Source organism: Chlorocebus sabaeus, chromosome 26 (assembly GCF_047675955.1).
Source record: "Chlorocebus sabaeus isolate Y175 chromosome 26, mChlSab1.0.hap1, whole genome shotgun sequence".
NCBI lineage: Eukaryota > Metazoa > Chordata > Mammalia > Primates > Cercopithecidae > Chlorocebus > Chlorocebus sabaeus.
Window position 1 is genome coordinate 17157115 of NC_132929.1, and position 21196 is coordinate 17178310.

The 21196-nt window shown below is 44.3% G+C and overlaps 1 protein-coding gene across 6 annotated transcripts in view; it reads left to right on the forward strand.

Annotated features, from left to right (window-relative positions):
* Nucleotides 1-21196, forward strand: part of NUSAP1 (nucleolar and spindle associated protein 1) — a 45727-nt gene that overhangs the window by 3557 nt on the left and 20974 nt on the right. For 4 of the 6 annotated variants that reach the window (XM_008016951.3, XM_038009848.2, XM_008016947.3 and 1 more), the window contains exons 2-6: nucleotides 5149-5217; nucleotides 11108-11251; nucleotides 13307-13448; nucleotides 18669-18776; nucleotides 20768-20877. In XM_008016951.3, coding sequence (XP_008015142.3) covers nucleotides 5149-5217; nucleotides 11108-11251; nucleotides 13307-13448; nucleotides 18669-18776; nucleotides 20768-20877 — 573 coding nt within the window. The remainder of the gene's footprint in view (nucleotides 1-5148; nucleotides 5218-11107; nucleotides 11252-13306; nucleotides 13449-18668; nucleotides 18777-20767; nucleotides 20878-21196) is intronic. The other 2 variants (XM_008016949.3, XM_008016950.3) reach the window with 1 other exon arrangement.

Sequence of the window (21196 nt, forward strand, 5' to 3'; positions counted from 1 at the left end):
TCATCTTGACTCAACTTGGCTCCCTTCCCTCCCTTGATGACTTTACCGCATAGGTCACGGGAAAATAGATGCAATCAACAGAAAACTGCCTGATCCTTCAACCACCAAATCCCCCCTTTTTTTCTTTTCTTTTCCTTTTTTTTTTTTTTTTGAGACAGGGTCTTGCTCTGTCAGCCAGGCTGGAGTACAGTGGTGTGATCATGAGCCCCTAGGCTTGGCCGCACCACCAAACCTTCTAGCCACCCTGCATCTACATCCGCATACTCTGCTGCTTTGCCTGTCTAAGAGCAACCTTTCCATTTATGCTGAAGATCCTGGGCCCTCTTGCCTCCCCTAGGACTACATTCCTACAATTAGAGCCTCCTCCTGCATTAATTTCTCCACTCTGCTAGCTTATTTGCCATAAGCTATGCAATCATGTTTCAATATCACCCATCTTTTTAAAAAATAAAAAAGCGAAAATCCTCTCCTGATCCCATGTCCTCATTCCATCTACTGTCCTATTTCTCTGTTCTTTTCTACTGAAATTGCTTGTATCAAGGTCACCATCTTACAAAGGTTCCCTTTCTCCCCTCACCTGTGCCTATCAGTAGCATTTGGCATGACTGAACATTCCCCTCTGCTCCAGCCACTTTCTGTTCTAGACTTTGATATTTCACTCTGTCCTGCCTTACTAGCACTTCTTTCTGGTCTCCTTGGTTGGTTCTTCATCTGCCAGATCTCTAAATGTGGAGTGCCCCCAGGGCTCTCTTCCTTTCTCTCTTTTCTCTAACTGTGCTCTATCCCTGGGTGATCTTATCCACCACATTTTTTTGTTTTGTTTTTCTTTTCTTTTTTTTTTTTTTTTTTGAGATGCAATCTTGCTCAGTCACCCTGGCTAGAGTACAGTGGCACGATCTCGGCTCACTGCAACCTCCACTTCCCAAGTTCAAGCGATTCTCCTGCCTTAGCCACCTGAGTAGCTGGGATTACAGGTGCCCACCACTATGCCCAGCTAATTTTTTTGTATTTTTAGTAGAGACAGGATTTCACCATGTTGGCCAGGCTGGTTTTGAACTCCTGACCTCAAGTGCTCCACCTGCCTTGGCCTCCCAAAGTGTTGGGTTTACAGGCATGAGCCACTGCATCCGGCCACTCCCGTAAGTTAAAATTTACCCAGAAGCTAATGCCTCCCAAACCCACATCTCCAGTAGGACCTCTCTCTCCCCTAGGATGCTGACTCGGGTATTTAAGTGCATTTTCAACAACACGTTCAGGTCCAAGCATTGACAGTCTCTTCCCCCTCTCAGTACATGCGTCAGGCCCAGTTTGGATCACCCTCCTTCATCCACAGCCATCAATCCTTGTCAGCACCTCCTCCTAAATAGACCTGAAGTCTGACCTCTGGGCACCATCTCCAGCGCTGCAAACTTGTGCCACAGCACTCTCATCTCTTGACCACTGCCTCAGTCTCCCTACTGGGCTTCCTGCCTCAACTCTTACCTCACAGTAGTGTCCTCTTGGTAGTTGGAGTGATATTTGAAACTTAGGGAAAAGAAAAAAAAGAGAGAGAGACCAGGCACAGTGGTTCATGCCTGTACTCCCAGCACTTTGAGAGGCCGTGGTGGTTGGATCACTTGAGGCCAGGAGTTCAAAACTGGCCTGGCCAGCATGGCAAAACCCCATCTCTACTAAAAAAAAAAAAAAATACAAAAATTAGCCAGGTGTGGTGGCATGTGCCTGTAATCCCAGCTACTCGGGAGGATGAGGCACGAGAATCCCCGAACCCAAGAGGTGGAGGCTGCAGTGAGCCAAGATCACGGCACTGCACTCCAGCCTGGGTGACAGAGCGAGACTCTGTCTGCAAAAAAAAAAAAAAAAAAACCTAGAACGTGTCTTTTTCTGATCAGTGCCCTCCAGTGACTTCTCTCACATTTAAAATAAAATCTAAACTTTTTCCAGTGTAATGAGAGAAACTTAGTTTGACCCTGATTTGGAGGGAAATTTTTTTAAAAAGAAAATAGCTAAAATTGGAGAGAAGGAAATTTCATTACGGGCTACATATTAGGTGATATTAGGCTTTTCCTGAGTACATGAATGCATTAGAGGTTATGTGGGAAAATCTCTTCTTATTTTTAGGAGGTGTGGCTGATATATTTAGTGGTGAAGTATCATGATGTCTGGAACTCATTTTCAAATTTTTTCACAATAAATATATGTTAGTATAGAGAAACCAAATATGAGACAATGCAAATGATTGTTGAATCTTGGTGGGAAATATGAGTGTTTATTACACTACTTCGACTTTTTTTTTTTTGAGACAGAGTTTTGCTCTTGTTGCCCAGGCTGGAGTACAGTGGCATGATCTCAGCTCACTGCGCAACCTCCGCCTCCTGGGTTCAAGCAATTCTCCTGCCTCAGCCTCCTAAGTAGCTGGGATTACAAGCATGCATCACCACGCCCAGCTAATTTTGTATTTTTAGTAGAGAAAGGGTTTCTCCATATTGTTCAGGCTGTTCTGGAACTCCTGAACCCAAGTGATCTGACTGCCTCAGTCTCCCAAAGTGCTGGGATTACAGGCGTGAGCCACCGCACCCAGCCTACTTTGACTTTTCTATAGGCCTGACATTTTTTTTCTAATAACAAGTTAGGGGAATCAATTAAATAATTTTTTTTTTTTTTTTTTTTTTTTTTTTTTGAGACAAGAGTTTTGCTCTTGTCACCTAGCCTGGAGCATAGTGGTGCTCACTGAAACCTCCACCTCCAGGGTTCAAAGGATTCTCCCGCCTCAGCCTCCTGAGTAGCTCAGACTACAGGTGCCCACCACCATGCCCAGCTATTTTTATATTTTTTGCAGAGACAGGGTTTCACCCTGTTGGCCAGGCTGGTCTTGAACTCCTAACATTGGGTGATCTACCCGCCTCAGCCTCCCAAAGTGCTGGGATTACAGGCATGAGTCACTGCACCTGGCGAAATTCATAAGTTTTGCTGTGGCCTTTACCTCTCTACTTGACCCAGCCTCTGGTCACCTCTCTGATCTCCCTGCCCTCCACACACCTCTGTTCACCGTGCTCCTACCATAAGAGCAATTTCTGTCTTTCAACTCATGGGTCCATCTCAGGGCTCCTGTTCTTGGTGCTCACTCTGCTTGGAGTGCTCTTCACCTCCTGCCCCTTTCCTCATTCACATCTCAGTTCAAGCCACCACCTCAGAGAGGCCTTTCCCAACCATCCTAATTCAGGTAGCATCCCCACCCCACCCCAGTTGCCCAGTTTTATTTTTGCATCATAATACCTGATGTCATATCATTCATTTCTAGCTTTCTTGGGTAACAGACTGTTTCACCACTGCTAGAAGATCCTGGAGGACAATTACCTTGTCTGTTTAATTCATCACTCTCTAGTGTGTGGAACAGGGCCCAGCACAATAAATGCTTGTTGAAGGAATGCACGAATATATGCTGATAACTAACATCTGCACCTTCAGCACAACTCTTGAACACCACCTCATATCATTCACCCTCCTCACTGGGTTCTGCCGCAGGTGCCTCACTTCATGCATTCTTGTACGTTTGGTGAGATTTTGAAGGTATATTAAGAAGATATTAGAAAAATCAAGAATGCCTGAATTCTGCCCTGCCAATCATCCCCTTCCCAGAGAAAAACAAGTAGAAAATAAGGTACCACTTTATTACTAGCTGAAATGGTGCCCGATGTCTTGATGCAGAGCATTCTGGTAAAGTGGATTGGAGAATGTGGCTCAGGCTTGTACCACAAGCAAAAGCTTGAGTACAAATCAAATTTCAGGATCTCTGCCATTCTTTACTGAACACATGGCCCATGATAAAAGGCATGAGAAGAATAGAGCCAAGCCTGGTGGCTGGGCCCACCTTGAGAAGGATGGCTCTGGCCCTCAACTGCATGGCTGGGTAGAAGAGGAAGAAAAAGAGAACCCAGCCAAAAAACTTGACTTTTTTTTTTTTTTTTTTTTTTGGAAATGGAGTCTTGCTCTGTCGCCCAGACTAGAGTGCAGTGGCGTGATCTCCTCAGTTCACTGCAATCTTCGCCTCCTGGGTTCAAGCAATTCTCCTGCCTTGGCCTCCCAAGTAGCTGGGACTACAGGCGCACGCCACCAATGCCCAGCTAATTTTTGTATTTTTATTAGGATGGGGTTTCACCATGTTGGCCAGGCAGGGTTAAAACCCCTGACCTCATGATCCACCTGCCTCAGCCTCCCAAAGTGCTGGAATTACAGGCATGAGCCACTGCGCTCAACCAAACTTGACTTTTAAAGCACAGGAAAATGTAACCAATCAAATTAACATTCTCCTTTCAGGAAAGAACAGGAAGGGAAGTTTTCCTAGGCTGGGAAGAGAAGCTCCGTGTTCCCTTCCCCCCACAGAGACCTATAACCATCCCCCTAAGACCCCGTCACCTTTGGCATTCCTCATCTTAGGGACCACACCACACTTCACCAGCTGTCCAAGCCAGAAACCTCGGCATAACGAAGTTTCCCTCTTCCTCAACTCTCATGTTCACACTGATTTCACTTCCTAAGAAGGTTTTGACTTCATCCATACTGCCTTAGCCCCACTCTAGTTCAGGCCACAGCATCTCTGGCTCATCCCCATCAAATGCATCTTGCACATTGTTCAGGTAGAGTAATCATTCTGAGTAATGCAAAATTGGTTACCCACTGCCTTGCTGCAAACTCTTCAGAGATTGCCCTTTTCTCGGAGGGTAAAATTCATACTCTTTAAAGGCTTGTAAGGCCGGGTAACATCAGGGCCCTGCTCACTTTCCCAACATTGTCTCCTACTATCTCCCACAACAGCTCCATGCTCCAACCACACTGAACTTAAGTTCTGTAAACACCCTCACTGTTGCCTTGCTGTGCCATTCCTCTACCTGTTTCTCTATGTCCAGCTCTCCCTTTCATCCTTCAGATCTCAGCAATTAGACACATCACATCTTTTATCTGAGAACTGCCCAGAACTGCCCTGTGCAGACACTTGCTGAAGTCTAATCTAGCGGAGACCCATTCTTTCTAAGTTCTAGTCCTATGGTCTGACCAGAGTACATTTAATGAATACAAGAACAGCAAAAAATGTTCAACATATCTTCCTTGTTTATTTGATTTTTGACTCTAATAATAAGGTCTCTCTTACAGGCAGACAAGTTGTTAAAAGCCTTGAAAGGCCACGTTAAACATGAGGCAAGAAAAGAAAATGAGAATCAAGTGAGTAATGTTTTTCACGTTTACCTGTTAGCTAGAAAAACAATTATATTTAGTTAATGGACAATTAACACACAACTAGTGATGATTTAAGACATGCTGTTGGCTGAGTGTGGTGGCTCACGCCTATAATCCTAGCACTTTGGGAGGCTGAGGTGGGCGGATCACTTGAGACCAGGAGTTTGAGACCAGCCTGACCAACATGGTGAACCCCCATCTCTACTAAAAATACAAAAATTAGCCAGACTTGATGGCAGGAGCCTGTAACCCCAGCTACTTGGGAGGCTGAGATAGGGAGAATCGCTTGAACCCGGTAGGCAGAGGTTGCAGTGAGCCAAGATCGCGCCGCTGTACTCCAGCCTGGGCAACAGAGCAAGACTCCGTCTCAAAAAAAAAAAAAAAAAGATATGCTGTTTATTAAAAAAGAGATCTTTATTGGTAATAGTGCCAAGGACTGAATCCTTTCAGATTAACTATCTGCTGTTGTGAATGGTGAAACTGTTTTGCATCAATCTGTTGAATAAGATGTTTTTACACAAATACAAAGACTGAGTACTAGTTGCCAAATATTACAAGAGATGGCATGATTTGAGTAGGGAGGGAACTGGAGTTGAAATCAGAAACACCTAGGTCAAGTACTAGCTCTCATTTATTTCTCTGCAACATTAGAAAACTCAAACTCCTGGCCAGGCACAGTGGCCCATGCCTGTAATCCCAGCACTTTGGGAGGCTGAGGTGGGTGGATCACGAGGTCAGGAGATCGAGGCCATCCTGGCTAAAATGGTGAAACCCTGTCTCCACTAAAAATACAAAAAATTCTCCAGGCTTGGTGGCGGGTGCCTGTAGTCGCAGCTACCCCGGAGGCTGAGGCAGGAGAATGGCGTGAACCCAGGAGGCGGAGCTTACAGTGAGCCGAGATGGTGCCACTGCAGTGCAGCCTGGGCGACAGAGCGAGTCTCCGTCTCAAAAAAAAAAAAACTCAAACTCCTCTTCTTTAAGATGGAAATAATATCTGTTCTGCTGAACTGAGTGTTGTGAGCATCACATGAAGTAGGGATTGTGAAAGTGACTTGTAAGCTGTAAAACAATGGCTGATGGGAGTTGTCATGGCCGCTTCAGACCCACACCAAAGATTTTTGATAAGGCATGACTCCTCAATGGATCCATGAGTGCTCCATTAGGGCCAGGATTCATTTATTCCTTTTGTTGTTATTGTTGTTGAGATAGAATCTTGCTCTGTCATCCAGGCTGGAGTGCAGTGGTGTGATCTCAGCTCACTGCAACCTCCGTCTCCTGGGGTCAAGCAATTCTCCTGCCTCAGCCTCCTGAGTAGCTGGGATTACAGGCATGCACCACCATGCCTGGCTAACTTTGTATTTTTAGTAGAAATAGGGTTTCTCCATGTTGGTCAGGCTGGTCTTGAACTCCCGACCTTGGGTGATCTGCCCACCTTGGCCTCCCATAGTGCTGGGATTACAGGGGTGAGCCACCGTGCCCAGCCCATTTTTTGTATTTTTCGTAGAAATGAGGTTTCACTGTGTTGGCCAGGCTGGTCTCGAACTCCTGACCTCAGTTGATCTACCTGCTTCAGTCTCCCAAAGTGCTGGGATTACAGGTGTGAGCCACTGCACCTGGCCTCAAATTTATTTTTGATTCCAGGCTTTAATTAACTGAAAATAGACAAGAACTATTTTTGAATTCTAGCTTTAAAAGTTTCTATATCAATAAATTTCTTTTTTATGGTTAAGGATACATGATTGTAGTGCCATTTGAAATTACAATTTTAGGCTGGGCTCAGTGACTCACACCTGTAATTCCCGCACTTTGGGAAGCTGAGGTGGGTGGATCACTTGAGGTCAGGAGTTCGAGACCAGCCTGGGCAACATGGTGAAACCCCATCTCTACTAAAATACAAAAATTAGCTGGGCATGGTGGTGCACACCTGTAGTCCCAGCTACTCAGGAGGCTGAGGCAGGAGAATCACTTGAACCCGTGAGGCAGATGTAGTAAGCCGAGATCAAACCACTGCACTCCACCCTGGGAGGCAGAATGAGACTCCATCTCAAAACAAAACAAAGAAACAACAAAACATTGTCTCTTTATATTCCAGCAACATGTGTAACTCAAAGGTATTGCTTCTAGGTTGGTGCAAATGTAATTGTGGTTTTTGCCATTACTTTTAAAAATGACAAAAACCAGGCCGGGCATGGTGGCTCACGTCTGTAATACTGGCACTTTGAAAGGCCAAAGTGGGTGGATCACCTGAGGCCAGGAGTTTCTTATTACTGCGGCCTCCTTGTCCTTAATGCTGGTGATCTTTGGTTTTGTGCTTGATCAGCCATCTGCTTCTCTGGGCATATCCTGGACCTTACATCACTTGGAACTGTTACGCTTCTGTAATATTTCACCTCTGGTTAAGTCCTTTTATTCTCTCTCTCTTTTTTTTTTTTTTTTTTTTTTTTTGAGATGGAGTCTTGGTCTATCACCCAGGCTGGAGTACAGTGGCTTGATCTCAGCTCACTGCATCCAACTCCCCAGCTCAAGCAATTCTCCTGCCTCAGCCTCCTGAGTAACTGGCATTACAGGTGTACACCACCATGCCCAGCTAATTTTTGTGTTTTTAGTAGAGTGGAGGTTTTACCATGTGGGCCAGGCCCTCAAGTGATCTGCCCACCTTGGCCTCCCAAAGTGCTGGGATTACAGACATGAGCCAATACGCCCAGCCAGGCCTTCTATTCTTTAAGCTTTATTCTTTGATTCCCAACAAAGACATATTTTGTATTTTTTTTACATTATTTTTCTTAATTAATTTTTTTTTTTTTGAGACAGACTCTCGCTATGTCACCCAGGCTGGAGTGCACTGGCGCAATCTCAGCTCATTGCAAGCTCTGCCTTCCGGGTTCACGCCATTCTCCTGCCTCAGCCTCCCGAGTAGCTGGGACTACAGGCGCCCACCACCACACCTGGCTAATTTTTTTGTTTTTTTAGTAGAGATGGGTTTCCACCGTGGTAGCCAGGATGGCCTCGATCTCCTGACCTCGTGATCTGCCCGCCTTGGCCTCCCAAAGTGCTAGGATTACAGGCGTGAGCCACCGCACCCGGCAATTAATTATTTTTGAAATGGTTTCTCACTCTGTCACCCAGGGCGGAGTGTAGTGGCACAATCATGGCTTGCTGCAGCCTCGACCTCAAGCAATCCTCTGACTTCAGCCTCATAAGTAGCTGGAACTGCAGGCACATTCACCACACCTTGTTACTTTTTAAAAAATTTTTTTGTAGAGACTGGGGTCTCGCTATGTTGCCTAGGCTGGGGAACTTTTTTAAAATACTGACAGCTGAGTACAGTGGCTCATGCCTGTAATCCCAACACTTTGGGAGGCCGAGGCGGGTGGATCATGAGGTCAAGAGATGGAAACCATCCTGGCCAAAATGGTGAAACCCCATCTCTACTAAAAATACAAAAATTCGCCAGGCTGGTGGCACACACCTGTAGTCCCAGCTACTCGGGAGGCTGAGGCAGGAGCATCGCTTGAACTCAGGAGCTGGAGGTTGCAGTGAGCCAAGATTGTACCATTGTATTCCATCCTGGGTGACACAGCCAGACCCCGTCTCAAAAAATAAATAAATTATATAAATAAATAAATACTAACGTATGGCCAGGCACAGTGACTCACGCCTGTAATCCCAGCACTTTGGGAGGCTGAGGTGGGTGGATCAACTGAGGTCAGAAGTTCGAGACCAGCCTGGCCAATGTGGTGAAACCCTGTCTCTGCTAAAATAAAAAAATTAGCTGGGCGTGGTGGTATGTACCTATAATCCCAGCTAGTCATAAGGTTGAGTCAGGAGAATTGCTTGAGCCTGGGAGGAGGAGGTTGCAGTGAGCCAAGATCACGCCACTGCACTCTAACCTGGGTGACAGAGCTAGACTCCGTCTCAAAAAAAAAAAAAAATACCAATGTATAGGCCTCACCAAACCCCAAGCCAAATAAATAGACTATCAAGGGATGGCCTGTGGCCATAATAGCAAAATAGACATCTGGTAGACTGCCTGCCCTCTAAAATATTGGAAGATTTCTCATTAAGGAAATTAAATAGTTATCAGACAAATTCTTCTGCCTTTGGGCATTCAAGGAAACACCAGCATAATGGCCTCCTCCCTACCCAAGGAATCCTACCAAATAACACACTTTTCTTGCGCACTCAAGCTCCTAGTGAGGTTTTTCCTGATTTGCTATGAAATATGAATAGACATGGCCAGGCACAGTGGCTCACACCTGTAATCCCAGCACTTTGGGAGGCCCAAGCTGCAGATCACCTGAGTTCAGGAGTTGGAGACCAGCCTGGCCAATATGATGAAACACCGTCTCTATTAAAAATATAAAAATTAGCCGGGCTGTGGTGGCAGGTGCCTGTAATCCCAGCTATTCAGGAGGCGGAGGCGGGAGAATCACTTGAACCTGGGAGGCGTTATGTTGCAGTGAGCAGAGATTGTGCCACTGCACTCCAGCCTGGGCGACCGAGGGAGATCCTGTCTCAAAAAAAAAAAAAGAAAGAAAGAAAGAAAGAAATATGAATAAACAACCAACAACCACCAGACATTTGAGGAAAGCCTGAAGTCTAAGAGAGAATAAGATAAATAAAAAGAAAATGGACTGGGCATAGAGGCTCACGCCTATAATCCCAACATTTTGCAAGGCCAAGGCAGGAGGATGACATCAACCTAGGAGTTCACAACCAGCCTGGGCAACATAGTGAGACCCCATTTCTACAAAGTTAAAATAAGTAGCTAGGTGTGGTAACACATACCTGTAGACCCAGCTGATTGGGAGGCTGAGGCAGGAGGGTCAGTTGAGCTTGGGAAATTGAGGCTGCAGTGAGCTATGATCAAGCCACTGTAATCCAGCCTAGGCAACAGAGCAAGACCTTGTCTCTAAGAAAGAAAGAAAGAAAAAGATGACCTTAAAGGAAATGAAGATAATACAATATATAACTCCTGGCTTAGCCTCCCGAGTAAGTGGGATTACAGGCACGTGCCACCACGCCTGGCTAATTTTTGTATTTTTAGTATAGACAGGGTTTCACCATGTTGGCCAGGCTGGTCTCGAACTCCTGACCTCAGGTGATCCGCCAGCCTCGGCCTCCCAAAATGCTGGGATTACAGGTGTGAGCCCCGCACCCAGCTTAATAAATTTTTAATAATTTCAAGTAGAGATGGGGTTTTGCCATGTGGCCCAGGCTGGTCTCAAAGTCCTGGGCTCGAGTGATCCATCTGCCTCAGCCTCCTAAAGTGCTGGGATTACAGGTGTGAACCACTGCACCTGTCCCAATTTCCGTATTTATTCACACTAAAATAACTTTGAATGTTTTCCTACCCTAATCTATTAATTTGGGTTGCTAAGTGTGATTATTTCTTTGTAAATACTCTAAGTTTTTTTTTTTTCTTTGTTTTTTTTTTTGAGACGGAGTTTCACTCTTGTTGCCCAGGCTGGAGTGTAATGGCACCATCTTGGCTCACTGTAACCTCCCCCTCCCAGTTCAAGTGATTATCCTGCCTCAACCTCCCAAGTGGCTGGGATTACAGGCATGCACCACCATGCCCGGGTAATTTTTAGTAGAGATGGGGTTTCACCATGAAAGCCAGGCTGGTCTTGAACTGACCTCAGGTGATCCACTCGCCTTGGTCTCCCAAAGTGCTGGGATCACAGGTGTGAGTCACCGTGTCTGTCCTAAATACTCTATAATTCTTGTCTTTGCCTACAATTTACTGCTAGAGAGTTTTAAATTTTTTCTTTTGCATATGTAATATGTTTTTTATTCTGTCTAAATTCTGATTCTTCCTGAGCATTATAACTGTAATGCATAGCACATAGCAGAGTAATACCTCTCTTTTCAGGATGAAAGTCAAACTTCTGCATCCTCTTGTGATGAGACTGAGATACAGATCAGCAACCAGGAACAAGCTGAGAGCCAGCCAACTGGCCATGTCACCAAAACAAGGAGAAGGCGCAGGACTGTCCATGTGGACCCTGACTCACAGGTGAATGGAAATATACAATTTGAAAATATAGGGCCAGGCGCAGTGGCTCAAGCCTGTAATCCCAGCACTTTGGGAGGCCAAGACGGGCGGACCACGAGGTTAGGAGATCAAGACCATCCTGGCTAACACGGTGAAACCCCGTCTCAACTAAAAAATACAAAAAACTAGCTGGGCGAGGTGCCGGGTGCCTGTAGTCCCAGCTACTAGGGAGGCTGAGGCAGGAGAATGGTGTAAACCCGGGAGGTGGAGCTTGCAGTGAGCTGAGATCCGGCCACTGCACTCCAGTCTGGGCGACAGAGCAAGACTCCGTCTCAAAAAAAAAAAAAAGAAAATATACCACCACCTATGCCAAAATTGGCATACTCTTAGGGAGCTTTCTTTTTAAATTCCCATGTGATGTCATGTGTTTGTAAGCTTACTGTATGCTGTAAGCTCCATGAAAGCCCAGACCCGAGTCCAGCTGCTCATCACTGCATCCCAGGGCTTGGCCCTCAGGAAGCACTTTTTAAGTATTAAGCTCACATTAAATATTTGTTGTATAAATATGAACATTCATTAAGTGTTCACTTAAGTGAGGTGTAGTAGATAGGCAGGAAAGAGAAACAAGCATTAAATGTGCTTTTTGTTGTTTTTTTCATTGGTTTGTTTAAATTCTCCTTCCTACCTTGCCCCTGGCCTGGTGATCACCCTGTACTTAGTCTTTCAGCAGTGTGATCACATGATTAGCAAGGGGCTTCCCTCACTTGCTTTCTGTAGACTCTGGTTTTATTCTTTTATCCTTTCATTCAAATGTGATTTTTACAAAGCACAGTCTTTTTTCTTCTTCTTCTTCTTTTTTTTGAGATGGAGTTTCCACTCTTGTTCCACAGTATGGAGTGCAATGGCACTATCTCAGCTTACTGCAACCTCCACCTCCCAGGTTCAAGCAATTCTCCTGCCTCTGCCTCCTGAGTAGCTGGGATAACAGGCGGCCACCACCATGTCCAGCTAATTTTTGCATTTTTAGTAGAGATGAGATATCACTGTGTTGGCTGGGCTAATCTCGAACTCTTGACCTCTGGTGATCCACCCACCTCGGCCTCCCAAAGTGCTGGGATTATAGGTGTGAGCCACCGTGCCCAGCCCCGAAACACAGTCTTAATTTTCTTTTCTATGTTCATATTGTTGCAGTAAACTGAGGAATGGATAGACTAATACGGAGTACAGGAGGATTTGTTTGTTTTAGGCACACACCAGCTCAGAGGATTCACATCTGAAAGCTGAACCTTGAACAAAGATAGCCGAGGTTTTTATAAGCAGCTTTACAGAAGCAAAATAAAAGCAATTAATCATACAGTAACAGGTTACATAATCTATAGCATAAAATAACTTGACTTAGCCAGCGGCCTTGTAGCTGCATTAAAAGGAAAACAAGAACTGGCTAAATACAGACATTTGTAAAACATAATCATGCTAATCATGCTTAAGAAGCCTGGGAAAAGAGTAACAGTAAAAGAACTTGTGTTTCTCTTTTTTTTTTTTTCTTTCAACCTTGCTCTGGAACGGGGAAGGCGGGGGAGGGTGGTGTCTGGAGCTTATTCCTTTGGCCTTGGCTATTCAGACAGCATTATCTCTAACTGTCTTTAAAGGGAGCTGCTAGGCAGAAGAAAACTTATTCTTTTCTTTTGAACTCTTGCCTTGCCACATTTGGGGCCTTAGCTTTTACTTTTCTTGGAGTGAATAAATGCAGCACTTATTATTATTATTATTTAAGTTTCTGCCTCAATATATTCACTTGCTCAGTAGACTATCTAGGTTTCTTCATTTGTCCTTGCTAAGACAGTTAATCTTGCCATTTCTATTTTCCTCTTAATGTGCCCTATTATCTCCTATTCTCAAATTTACATTCCCATGACATTTGATAAGGCAGAGAACCAAATCTGCCACCAAAAATCTCATTATCCTACTTTTCTTCCTTTAACCCCTTTTCCCCCTCACTTTGGTACTTGTCTTTGGAAGGCAGCAATTATTTCTTATTTATCATCAAAATATTTTATTTTCTTTTTAAATTTGTAGCAGAATCATTCAGAGATAAAAATAAGCAATCCCACTGAATTCCAGAATCATGAAAAGCAGGAAAACCAGGATCTCAGAGCTACTGCAAATGTTCCTTCTCCACTAGATGAGCACCACGGAGCTGAGAATGCTGTTTCCTCAGGTAAATATGGAATAAATGGTATGTCAAGTGACTTGAAAAACCAAAATTGCTAGAAGTAGCTGGGTACATTAGTTTCCTAAGACTGTTGTGACAAAGCACCACAAACTGGACAGCTTACAAAAACAGAAATTTACTCTTTCATAGTTCTAGAGGCTGGAAATCCAAAATCGATGTGTCAGCAGGACCATGCTTCTCTGAGACTCTGGGTGGAATCCTTCCTTGCCTCTGACTACTTTGCGACGGCTGTCGATGCCTGGTGTTCCTTGGGTTGCAGCTGCATCATGCCAGTCTCTGGCTCTGACAGCGCATGACATTCTCCCTATATGTCTTCTTAATAGGACACCAGTCATATTGGATTAGGATCCACCCAAATAGGCCAAGCATAGTGGCTGATGCCTGTAATCCCATTACTTTAGGAAGCCAAGTCAGGAGGATTACTTGAGACTAGGAGTTTAGGACCAGCCTGGGCAACATGGTGAGACCCTGTGTCTACAAAAAGTCAAAAGAATCAGCCAGCCATGATGGTGCACATCTGTGGTCCCAGCTACTCAGGAGGCTGAGGTGACAGGGTCGCTTGAACCCAGGAGGTTAAGGCTGCAGTGGGCCATCTTCATACCACTTCACCCCAGCATGGACAGAGTGACACCCTATCTCAAAAAATTAAAAGAACGTCCAAATGATGTCATTTTAACCTTAATACATCTGAAAAAAAATTCCTATATCTAAATAAGGTCATATGACAGGTACCAGTGGTTAGGACTTCAACATATCTTTTAGGGGCCACAATTCAACCCATAGCACCATGTTATAGAATTTCTTTTTTTGTTTTTTAGACAGAGTCTTGCTCTGTCGCCCAGGCTGGAGTGCAAAGGTGCAATCTCTGCTCACTACAACCTCCGCCTCCTGGGTTCAAGCAATTCTCCTGCCTCAGCCTCCCAAGTAGCTGGGATTACAGGTGCGTGCCACCAGGACCAGCTAATTTTTGTATTTTTAGTAGAGACGGGCTTTCACCATGTTGGCCAGGCTGGTCTCGAACTCCTGACCTCGTGATCCACCCACCTCAGCCTCCCAAAGTGCTGAGATTACAGGCGTGAGCCACCGCACCTGGCCTTCCTTTCTCTTCCTTTTGCTTACTAAACCTCTGCTCCTAAAAAATAAAAATAATAAATAAATAAATGAAAATAAAATATCTCAGTATCAGTTTCACCTGGGCAAATCTGCTAGGGCCCTGAGCCTTGCCAGAGGAGGAGTTAGAGAGATTGAGGGAGGATAATCCATTCCAGTATTCACCAAGCAGTTAAATCTGGAATTTCTAATCCTGAGCCTTCTCATTTTCCCTAAAACTTTGAGTGTCATACTGAATCTAGAAAATTAGAGGAAAAAATGTTCTGATTCCTTGGGTCTGAGATGGGCCTAAGAATCTTCAGTTTTTAACAAGTCTCCCAGGTTATTTTTTATTTTTTATTTTTTTGAGATAGGGTCTTGCTCTGTTGCCCAGGCTGGAGTGCAATGGTGCGATCTCAGCTCACTGCAGCCTTAGCCTCCCGAGTAGCTGGGACTACAGGCATGCACCACCATGCTCAGCTAATTTTTGTAGTTTTAGTAGAGATGGGCTTTCACCATGTTGCCCAGGCTAGTCTCAAACTCCTGAGCTCCAGTAATCTGCCCACTTCAGCCTCCTAAAGTGGTGGGATTACAGGTGTGAGCCACCATGCCTGGCCAATATTTTTCAATACAGGCCAGTTTTTTGTCCTCTGAGTTGGTTTGTCTAATATGTCCTCATGTTTAGATTCAGACTAGGAACTGTTGGCAGGAATCCCACAGAGCAATGCTGTTGCTTTCTCAGTAGGCACCCTAAGAGGCACAAGTGCTGGGTGTTCCTATGACTAGTCTTGTTAACTTCCATCCATTGGTTATGGTGGTGTCTGCTAGGTTGTTCCTTTGTGAAGTTACTCTTTTACCACTTGTAATTAATAAGTATCCTGTGGAGAGTTACTCTACATAAGTATCCTTTTTTTGTTTGTTTTGTTTTGTTTTGAGACAGTATCTCTCTCTGTTGCCCAGGCGAGAGTGCAGTGACAGGATCTAGGCTCACTGCAACTTGTGCCTCCTAGTCTCAAGCAATTCTACTGCTTCAGCCTTCCGAGTAGCTGGGATTATAGGTGTCCACCACCATGCCTGGGTAGTTTTTGTCTTTTCAGTAGAGACAGGGTTTCACCATGTTGGCCAGGCTGGTCTCCAACTCCTAACCTCAGGTGATCTGCCCGCTTTGGCCTCCCAAAGTGCCAGGATTCCAGGCATGAGCCACCAAGCCCTGCCAAATACCCTGTTTCTCATGAAACTTTCACTTTCTGGTTTTACAGCCAAAGTCTAAGCAGAAGCCCCTGCAACCATTCCAACTCTGACAGAACATTGTTTTGCCTTGTTTTACGGATACATTGGGGAAACTTAAGGACGAGAACTTTAGAAATGGTATTTCTTGGAAACCTACTTGTTTGTAAATCAGTGATTGAAAGAAAATTTAAAAAAAAAATTAAAAAGAGATGAAAGCTCATTGAATATTTTTAAAATAGATTACTTCAAGTTGAAAAAGATGTAAGATTGAGGCTTTCTTATATTTTAAGATTAGACTCATAGCTCTATAGCATATTATACGGGGCCCTTTATGGTTTAACCCGCTACCTGTCCTATTCCCAGTGTCCTCCACTCCCTCTTATGTACCCTACACTTCAGCAATTTCAGCCTACCTCAGTTTATCTGAATGTCATTATTTCCACTGTACTATAACCTTATATATCACTATTGTTCCCTCTGCCTGGTATGGTTCTTTTCCTTCCTTGCCTAATAAATTCCATTAAGGTCAAAAAAATAAGCGACAGAATTTGAGAAATGATTATGGTAAGTGGGAAAAAATTACCTAACCTAATATATACCATAATTTCAACTGGAGTTAAATAATAATAATAATAAGCTGGCTACAGTGGCACATGCCTGTAGTCCCAGCTACTCTGGAGGCTGAAGCAGAAGTATCACTTGTGCCCAGGAGTTTGAGACTAGCTGGGCAACATAGTGAGACCCTGTCTCTTAAAAAAAGCAAACAGGCCAGGTGCAGTGGCTCTCGCTTATAATCCTTACACTTTGAGAGGCCAAGGTTGGTGGATTACCTGAGGTCAAGAGTTCAAGACCAGCCTGGCTAACATGACAAAACCCGTCTCTACTAAAAATACAAAAATCAGCCGGGTATGGTGGCTAACACTTGTAATCCCAGCTACTTAGGAGGCTGAGGCAGGAGAATCTCTTGAACCCTGGAGGTGGAGGTTGCAGTGAACCAAGTTCATGCCACTGCACTCCATCCTGGGTGACAGTGTGAGAGTCCATCTCAAAACAAACAAACAAACAAATGACCACAACCAAAATAAGCAGAAGAAGCAGAGGACCAGAGGAAATATGCCAGATGTTCATGGTGTTTCTTTGGCTGATTGGATTACCTGACTTTTATCACATCAGTTGTAACGATATTATGTTCATAATAAAAACTGAAAAAGTGGCCGGGCGCGGTGGCTCAAGCCTGTAATCCCAGCACTTTGGGAGGCCGAGGCGGGCGGATCACGAGGTCAGGAGATCGAGACCATCCTGGCTAACCCGGTGAAACCTCGTCTCTACTAAAAAAAATACAAAAAAACTAGCCGGGCGTGGTGGCGGGCGCCTGTAGTCCCAGCTGCTCGGGAGGCTGAGGCAGGAGAATGGCGTGAACCCAGGAGGCAGAGCTTGCAGTGAGCTGAGATCTGGCCACTGCACTCCAGCCTGGGTGACAGAGCGAGACTCCGTCTCAAAAAAAAAAAAAAAAAAAAAAAAAACTGAAAAAGTTGTTTTTTAACCGATACGTATATGTTTAAATTTAATTTATATTAAATAATGTTTTAACAATAGAGACGGGGTCAGGACAAGGCGTGGTGGCTCACTCCTGTAATCCCAGCACTTTGGGAGGTCAAGGCGGGCAGATCACGAGGTCAGGAGATGGAGACCATCCTGACCAACACGGTGAAACCCCATCTCTACTAAAAATACAAAAAGTTGGCCGGGCATGGTGGCGGATGCCTGTAGTCCCAGCTACTCGGGAGGCTGAGGCAGGAGAATGGCATGAACCCAGGAGGCGGAGCTTGCGGTGAGCCGAGATAGCGCCACTGCACTTCAGTCTAGGCGACAGAGCGAGACTCCATCTCAAAAAAAAAAAAAAAAAAAAAAAAAAAAAAAAACAGAGATGGGGTCTCACTGTTTTGCCCAGGCTCGTCTCAAACTCCTGTGCCCAAGCCATCTGCCCATCTCAGCCTTCCAAAGTGCTGGGATTACAGGCATGAGCCACTACACCTGGCCAACTTTCTGTATTTTTATTTTATGTATTTATTTTTTTTGAGACAGAGTCTTGCTTTGTTTCCAGGCTGGAGTGCAATGGTGCAGTCTCGGCTCACTGCAACCTCCGCCTCCCGTTTTCAAGCAATTCTCCTGCCTCAGCTTCCCGAGTAGCTGGGATCACAGGCACACCCCACCTCGCCCAGCTAATTTTTGTATTTTTAGTAGAGACAGGGTTTCACTATGTTGGCCAGGATGGTCTCGATCTCTTGGACTCATGATCCACCTGCCTCAGCCTCTCAACGTGCTGGGATTACAGGTGTGAGCCACTGGGCTCCTCAGGCGTCAGAAAATTTCTGAATGCCTACTTGAAGCATATGACCTGTAATTGTAGGAATGCTGTAACTAATTCTTTGTGCTCCTTATGTGCTATTTCTACAACCACCTTGGCAGAGCCTACCATGTGAAAATGCTCTGTTAACTTACACATATTTCTTTTTCCTTTCCTTTTTTTTTTTTTTTTTTAAAGAGATGGAGTCTCACTCTGTTGCCCAGGCTGGAGTGCAGTGGCGCGATCTTGGCTCACTGCAAGCTCCGCTTCCCGGGTTCATGCCATTCTCCTGCCTCAACCTCCCAAGTTGCTGGAACTACAGGCACCCGCCACTACGCCCGGCCAACTTTTTGTATTTTTAGTAGAGATGGGGTTTCACCATGTTAGCCAGGATGGTCTTAATCTCCTGACCTCGTGATCCGTCCGCCTAGACCTCCCAAAGTGCTGGGATTACAGGCGTGAGCCACCATGCCCAGCCACATATTTCTTAATGAGAACTTTTTTGATATCCTTCATTATTTCTGTGTCTTTGGATTTAGGTAACAAAGATTCAAAGGTACCTTCAAAAAGAAAGAAATCTGTCTACACAGATGAGTCATCCAAACCTGGAAAAAATAAAAGAACTGCAATCACTACTCCTACTCCAAGTAAGTTTTGTAGGCAAAGCCATAATAAGTAATGGTTGCCCCACTTCAAACTGATGTTGGACTGGAACAGCTAAAAGCATAGAGGCTGGAACCAGTTTACATTCTAGTTCTCTCATCTTTTAGGCTTAAGATCTTGGGGAAATTATTCATCTTTAATAAACTCACTTCCTCAGTGTAAAGTGGAAATAGTTATACTATAGTACCTATTTCTTTATTTTTTTATTTTTTATTTTTTTTGAGACAGGGTCTTGCTCTCTCGCCTAGGCTAGAGTGCAGTGGCGTGATCTTGGCTCACTGCAACCTCTGCCTCCCAGGTTCAAGCGATTCTCCTGCCTCAGCCTCCCGAGTAACTGGGACTACAGGTGTGCTCCACCACGACCAGCTGATTTTTGTATTTTCAGAAGAGACGGGGCTTCACCATGTTGGCCAGCATGGTCTCGATCTCTTGACCTCGTGATCTGCCTGCCTCAGCCTCCCAAAGTGCTGAGATTCCAGGTGTGAGCCACCCTGCGTGGCCTATAGTACCTATTTCATCAGGTTGATAGATACATAAATTGAGAATACTTTTTCCACTACTGCTTCCCTATCATGGCAAATAGCATGCAGCAAGGATTCAATAAACATCTGATGAATGAATGTACGAAGTACTTGGTACAATGCCCACCTTCTAATAAGTTTTTCATAAGTCTAAATGACTCTGTTTTTGGACATGTAATTCTTCTTCTCTCTTGTATTGTTGGAACATTGCTTGGCACATAAAATGTTGATTATTATATTTATAGTAGTTACAATGCTGCTCATCCTATATTCAAAATTCAGTAAATGTTCATATACTTAATCAGAACAGGATACAGCAGGGGTCAGCAAACTGCTGCCTCCCTTGGCCTGTCTTATATCCTTTGAGCTAATAATGGTTTTTATATTTTTTAAAGAATTTAAAAACAAGAAGAATGGCCAGGCATGGTTCTCACACCTGTAATCCCAGCACGTTGGGAGGTGCAGGGGGGTGGATCACCTGAAGTTGGGAGTTTGAGAACAGACTGGCCAGCATGGTAAAACCCCGTCTCTACTAAAAATACAAAAAAATTAGCTGGATATGGTGGCAAGTGCCTTTAACCCCAGCTACTCAGAAAACTGAGGCAGGAGAATCGCTTGAACTCAGGAGGCGGAGGTTGCAGTAAGCCAAGATCACGCCATTGCACTCTAGCCTGGGTAACAGAGCAAGACTCCATCTCAAAAAAAATAAATAAAATAAAAACAAGAAGAATATGAGACAGAGACCGTATCACATGTTGCCATAAAGCCTAAAATACTTTTTTTGTTTGTTTGTTTTTTGTTTTTGAGACGAAGGTTTGCTCTTATTGCCCAGGCTGGATACCTCCCGGGTTCAAGCGATTCTCCTGCTTCAGTGTCCCGAGTAGCTGGGATTACAGGCATGTGCCACCACACCTGGCTAATTTTTGTATTTTTAGTAGACAGGGTTTCTCCATGTTGTTCAGGCTGGTCTCGAGCTCCCGACCTCAGGTGATCTGCCTACCTTGGCCTCCCAAAGTTCTGGGATTATAGTCGTGAGCCACCATGCCAAGCCAAGCCTTAAATACTTTTATCTAGCCCTTTATAGAATAAGTTTATCAGTCGTTGACATAGAGCATTATAAAATATCAAATTCATGATTAAATAAAGACCACTTGTGACTAATTGGTAAGGGAGAAGATAAATCTTCTACTGTCATCCTCTGGACTAAACCAAGATGTCAATTTAGTGAAATTTGTCAATGAGGAGATGGTGAATGTTTGATAGTTTATAAGACGAATGTGCTTTGCCCCTGAGTTTCCAAAAACTAAGTATTTTGAAATTAATGTTTTAGCAAAAATTATATTGAAGTTGAATGTCAGGGATGCAAAAAAGAGAGTAAGTGTTAACGGAAAAACACAGAGAAGGTAAATGGATTTTGTTTTGTTACTAACTTTTATATTGGGGGAACATTCTAGACTTTAAGAAGCTTCATGAAGCTCATTTTAAGGAAATGGAGTCCATCGATCAATATATTGAGAGAAAAAAGAAACATTTTGAAGAACACAATTCCATGAATGATCTGAAGGTATGTAGATAAAATTATGTTCTTAATAGGACTAAACTGTTTGATTTTAATTTTGAAACTATATAACACCATGGTTACAACTGGCTGTCACTCTACATGTTTGAGTTTAATATATCTTTATCTAAAACTTGCTTTCCCCTACTCTGAGGATTTTCAAAATCCTCTGGATAAAACTGAATCCATGGCCAAGCGCAGTGTCTCATGCCTGCAATCCTAGCATTTTGGGAGGCCAAGGCAGGTGGATTACCTTAGGTCAGGAGTTCAAGGCCAGCCTGGCCAACATGGTGAAACCCTGTCTCTACAAAAAAATACAAAAAAT